The sequence below is a fragment of the Vicia villosa genome, linkage group LG1 (genome assembly GCF_029867415.1).
Source record: "Vicia villosa cultivar HV-30 ecotype Madison, WI linkage group LG1, Vvil1.0, whole genome shotgun sequence".
Lineage (NCBI taxonomy): Eukaryota > Viridiplantae > Streptophyta > Magnoliopsida > Fabales > Fabaceae > Vicia > Vicia villosa.
In genome coordinates this window covers 13821249-13826983 of record NC_081180.1, presented here as the reverse complement: position 1 = coordinate 13826983, position 5735 = coordinate 13821249, and the positions used below count along the sequence as shown (strand labels likewise).

At 36.5% G+C, this 5735-nt stretch overlaps 1 protein-coding gene across 1 annotated transcript; it reads left to right on the top strand.

The window, feature by feature from the left end:
- Window positions 1–1883: 1883 nt before the first annotated feature.
- On the top strand, window positions 1884–3245 carry LOC131649953 (uncharacterized). Its single transcript, XM_058919717.1, has one exon. It carries the CDS (start codon window positions 1884–1886, stop codon window positions 3243–3245), a length of 1362 nt encoding a protein of 453 aa, XP_058775700.1.
- Window positions 3246–5735: the final 2490 nt, after the last annotated feature.

Below are 5735 nucleotides of genomic sequence, written 5' to 3'. Positions count from 1 at the left end.
ATTTTATAACAATTTACACTAAACGTACCAATATCTAATTTAAATTCATGAGTACCAAAGAATTTCCCTAATTTATTAAGTTTATTTCTTAAATTCATTTCTTTTATAGCCACCAATTGCCCAATCATCTACTCAGATTCCTCATAAAACAAAAGACTTCCTAAACCTATTCTCTATCAAAATCTTCATCTTCTAAAACTCTATTTCAAAAATCATCTCCAAACAACCATCATCAATTGACAACTCTTGTAAACAAGTGGATAACTAGTTGGAAGAAACTTCAAATAGACCTTGAAAAGAAAATATAATTAAAAAAATAGACCTTGAAAAAAAATATAATTAAAAAAATAGACCTTGAAAAAGTAATAGGAAGAGCCTTCAAATGAATAAGTAAGTATTAGAGAAAAATTATGGAAGACATAGAGATACAGAATTATCAAGAATTTGACAAAGAAAAAATTGAAAAAAGAAGCAAAGAAAATTGATGGAGAAGAAAAGAATGTTGTGTTGTTGTTGGAGTCAATGAACAATGAGAGAGGAGAAAGAATAGTTAATGCAAATGGGTGCCAGATCATTCGCAACCTTTTCGTCTTGTTTATTTTTGCTATAATTAGCATTTTTCTTATTTTTAATTATATAAAAATAATAGATAATAAATTTCAATATATATATATATATATATATATATATATATATATATATATATATATATATATATATATATATATAATTTAATTTAATTTTTATTTAAAAATTAAAATTTATTTTACTTTTTCATTGTACAATTTACAATAAAAAATTACTTTTAGGAAAAATCGACCGCTGATTTTAACATTTGATTTTAAAGTCTCATTTCAAAAACTTAAATACCATATAATACATTATATATTAATATCATGTCCGAGATTCAATCTATTTATCTTTATTCTAAGAAATAAAAAAAAAAATCCAGCATGCATTGCTTATGAACATTAATCAACCAACAATAATTTATAGATGATAAATACACAATCAAACAATACAAACATTAATCAACCCATACCTCAAAGATAATTAACTCACGAGCTTCTTCCCCTTTGCAACAAGTTGATGTCAAATAAGATTAGAGAATGTTGATTCCTGGCAGAAATAATGCTTGGCCAATGCACGTGTCTCCGTAGCACGAATTGAATTAGTCGATTTATTAACTAGTTCAAAACCGGTGGAAAAAAAAATTAGAGAATGTTGTTGTTACTTCGTATTTTTAATATACAATGATAACAATTATATTTGGACTTAGAATCTAATAATTTCAAGAGAATAATATAATAAAACAGCATTTTTCTATTTCCGATAAATGAAGTACTAGTTAACCAATTAACTAAAAACATATTTGAACATCAAACTAGTTGACAGAGACGTGATAGTGTTTTACACGTTTAAATTTTTCTAGTTTTATATTTTTTCTATCTTAAAATTTTTATTCTGTAGTTTTTTTTTCTTTTCATATTGTGATAGTTTCTAATTGGTTTCTTGTACAAGCTTATGCTTAAAATCCTAATGGCCAAATTAAGAAGTGTTTTGCAAAAATAAATAAAAAAGAATCATTTTCGGAGATGGCCAAATTAAAAAATGAAATTGTATGAATAAATTATTTGCTAGATCAAACAAATACCTTAATTCACCTCCTACATTTGCATTATCACACCAACTTAGAGACTAACTCCAAATCAACAAGTTTGTTCGAACAGTGGAATTTGTATCAATGAGAGAGAGTGAGAGGAGAGAGAACGTGGAGACAGAAAAAATAAAAGATTACGCAAAAAGAAGAGTGGAAGGAGGTAACAAGAAAGTCATGGAAACCGAAGCAAACTCGATAGGATCTTAAGCGGGGAAAGGGCAACATGGCAGGGGAGGAAGTTTTAAGCTTCTTTTTTTCTGAATTCCCGGAGGAGTACGGAGCAAAAGAAATGTTTGAAATTTTCGCGGATTTTGGATTAGTAGTGGAAGTTGTAATACCACCAAAGAGAGATAAGAGGGGAAAGAGGTATGGTTTTGTAAGATTCAGAAAGGTAAGGGATGCAAGGTTGTTAGAGGCAGAACTGGACAATATTTGCATCAAAGACAAGAAGATTCATGCAAATGTACCTAGATTTCAAAGAGGGGGAGGGCATACAGGTGACAAAGGTAGAGATGATATAGGAAGAGGAGGAGAAATATCAAAACCAGAGTGGAGAATTTTGGCAAGAGATAACACAAAGTCATTTCAAGCGATGACAGCCAAAACCAATGGAGGTGGTTATGCAGAAGTGGTGAAGAGGAACAAGGCTCAACATCCGGGATTGCAAAATCAGAAGAACCAGGGGTGGAATCATAAGGAGTTGAAGCCGAAGTTCGCTCATTTACAGTTCAACATGGAGGAAAGCGAGATGAAAAGGTTTGCAGAGGCTTTCGTGGGTGTAGTGGAAGTACCAGGGTCGACATACAACATTCAAGGGGCTTTGCACGCGGAAGGTCACTTTAGTATAAAAGCAACACAAATGGGAGCGAATCTGTGTTTACTAGAAGAAATGGAGGAGGGTGATCTCGTAACGTTGATACGGGAAGAACCTGAGTGGTTTGGAAAATGGTTCTCGGATATTCATCCGTGGACACCAGAGGACGTGGACAACGAGAGACTAACATGGATACGAGTTTGTGGCTTACCATGTCATGCGTGGAAGAAGGAATTTTTCGAGTTCATATCCAAAACAGTGGGGGTATTTGTATGCATAGATGAGGAAACGAAGAATCACACAAAATTGGACGTAGCAAGATTCCTTATACGCACCAAATATTTGATGAATTTAAACGAAAGCATTAATGTTGGGGTGAATGAAAATTTTTATAGTATCAAACTTGTCGAAGACATGCATGGTCCGAAGAGGTTAGTGGCATCTGGAGAAGCATCATCTTGTGGCCAAAGATCTTGTTCATCGGAGACGGCTGATGATAGCTGGGAAGAGGGTGATACGGAGGCGGATGAGGAAGATGGAGAATGGAGCAGTGAAGCTAAGGAAAAGGTAACGTCAAATCAAGGCATTAGGGATGATATGTGTCAGTCTAGCAGAGAGATGGTTGTACCACAGGCTAAGAAATCTAAAGAAAATAACGATACGAATGTGGTCTTTGAAACTAATAAAGAAGGTTGCTTTGACAAAGCGGTACAGATAGTTGTGTTGCCAAAGTCAATAATAAATGCTGATGTTGCACGTTGGGGAAAATAGTATTCAAAATGTTGGGAAGGCCCAAGCAAAAGGTGGGGGAGTTGTCAGGAGGTGGATAGTGGTGAATCGGATCCGATTTCGCGTTCGTCTGATAGGCCCATGGGTATTGCAAGTATCCTTAGGCCCAAAAAATTAATCCCAATTGAAGATGTGTATCAGAATCTGAAAATTCCATTTGCACCGTCATATTTTTCTGCTCTACTACATACCCAATCTATCCCTAATTTCCCAAATCATATTACCCAATCTAACCCTAATTTCCCAAATCAACATGAGTTGTCACCTGGGATCGTTAATACGAAGCCGGTTTCATCATCAAATTCAAGTGGTTCGATCCTATGTGCAAATTCGGTGGCTGATTCAGGAATTAATCAGAGCAATAAGCGCATTTGGAAGGCGGTGGAAGGTATGTCATCGAAGGTGTGGAGTTCAATAAAGGACCTGGGGGTAGAAGGAGATGAGGACGACGAGGTGTTCGAAGGAATAATGCGAGAGATTGAAGCCAGAGATAGAAAGTGCTTTAAGAATAGGAAGGAGAATAAAACAGTTGTCCCATGAATATAGTATCCTTTAACATCAGAGGGAGTGGAAACTCGGCAAAGAGAAGAAGGGTGAACAAAATTATGGAGCAGGCTAAGGCAGATATGTGCTTTCTTCAGGAAACAAAGGCAAAGAAGATGGAGGAGTTCTTAGTGAAAAGTATTTGGGGTGAGAGAGATTGTGAGTGGTCGGTGGTAAACTCAGAAGGATTATCAGGGGGACTGTTAACTATTTCGAACAAGGATAAAATTGAACCTTTATTTAGTTTCAGAGAAAAAGGCTTGCTGGGGTTGAATGCATTGTGGAAAGGTACGAATTGTTATTTCATAAACGTTTATTCGCCCTGTGAATTGTTAGAGAAGAGAAAGCTGTGGCAGAATCTATTGTTGTGGAAGCAGAAATTGCCGGCAGGTGAATGGATTATTGGTGGTGACTTCAATACGATTAAACTGGGGGAGGAAAGGAAAGGGAAGACTAATACAAGCAGGGGTGAGATGGACGATTTCTGTAAGTTTATAGAGTTGATGGAGGTGGTGGATTTACCAATGATCGGCAACAAGTTTACTTGGATCAATTCAAACGGAAAGGCTCGAAGTAGACTAGATAGGATCCTCTTGTCTGAAGGGATTATAAATCTACGGAAGGTAGTAGCACAAGCTTCGGGAAAGAGAGACATCTCGGATCACAGGCCAGTGTGGATCAAATCAAGTAATCTCAATTGGGGTCCAAAACCATTTAGAGCTTTCAACTGTTGGTTTGAACATGATGATTTTCTGAAATTTGCAGAGAAGGAATGGAAGGCTTTTGAAGTTACAGGTAACAGCGCATACGTTTTAAAAGAAAAACTAAAAATGTTAAAGGAAAGGTTGAAATGGTGGAATCAAAATATATTTGGGAAGATTGATTTGTTGGTTGAGGATGGTGTGGAGGAATTAAATGGAATAGAAAAAGACGATCTAATGGTGGCAACTCAGCTTAGCAGTGAGTTGATGGAAAGGAGGAATTATCTACAACAGAGCATCCGGAGGAATTTAAACACAAAAAAGAGCATGCTGAAACAGAAATCAAGGCTGAAGTGGTTAAAGGAGGGAGACAACAACTCTAAATACTTCCATTCAGTGGTAAGAAAAAGAAGAAGGAGAAATACTATAGTGACCATTAAAACAGGACAAGGAATTCTTGAAGAGGTTGAGGATGTCAAAAAGGGAGTGAAGGAGTTCTTTGAGGAGAGGTTTAGGAAAAATACAAGGCCTAGACCTAGATTAACAGGAATAGAATTCATGAAACTTTCTGATGAGGAGAGGCTGGGTTTGGAAGAGGTGTTTTCAAAGGAAGAAATTAAAGAGGTTGTGTTTACCTGCGAAGGCGATAAAAGCCCAGGTCTAGACGGTTTCAACATAGGTTTTATCAAAAGATGCTGGAGCTTTTTAGGAAACGACATAATTCAATGTGTGCAAGATTTCCATACCAAAGCAAGGCTGCCACGAGCATTCACAGCCTCCTTTCTGGCTTTGATTCCAAAGGTGGAACAACCTCAAGGACTAGAAGAATTCAGGCCAATCTGCTTAATAGGTAGTATTTACAAAATTATTTCCAGGTTACTAGCAGCCAGATTGAGGAAAGTAATAGGGAAGTTAATCTCGGATACGCAAACGGCATTTGTGCCAGGGAGGCAGATATTAGATGGTGTCTTGGTCACTAATGAAATCATAGAGTTTGCTCAGAAGAATAATAGACCATACGTCTTGTTTAAAGTGGACTTTGCGCAGGCAAACGATTGTGTGGAATGGGACTTCTTAAAGGAAATGATGAACAAAATGGGATTTGGCCACAAATGGATGCAATGGATGGAAGCAGGGGTTTTCAACAGCAACATGTCAATTTTAGTGAATGGAAGTTCTACGACGGAATTCAATGCAAAGAGGGGACTACGGCAGGGAGATCCGTTAT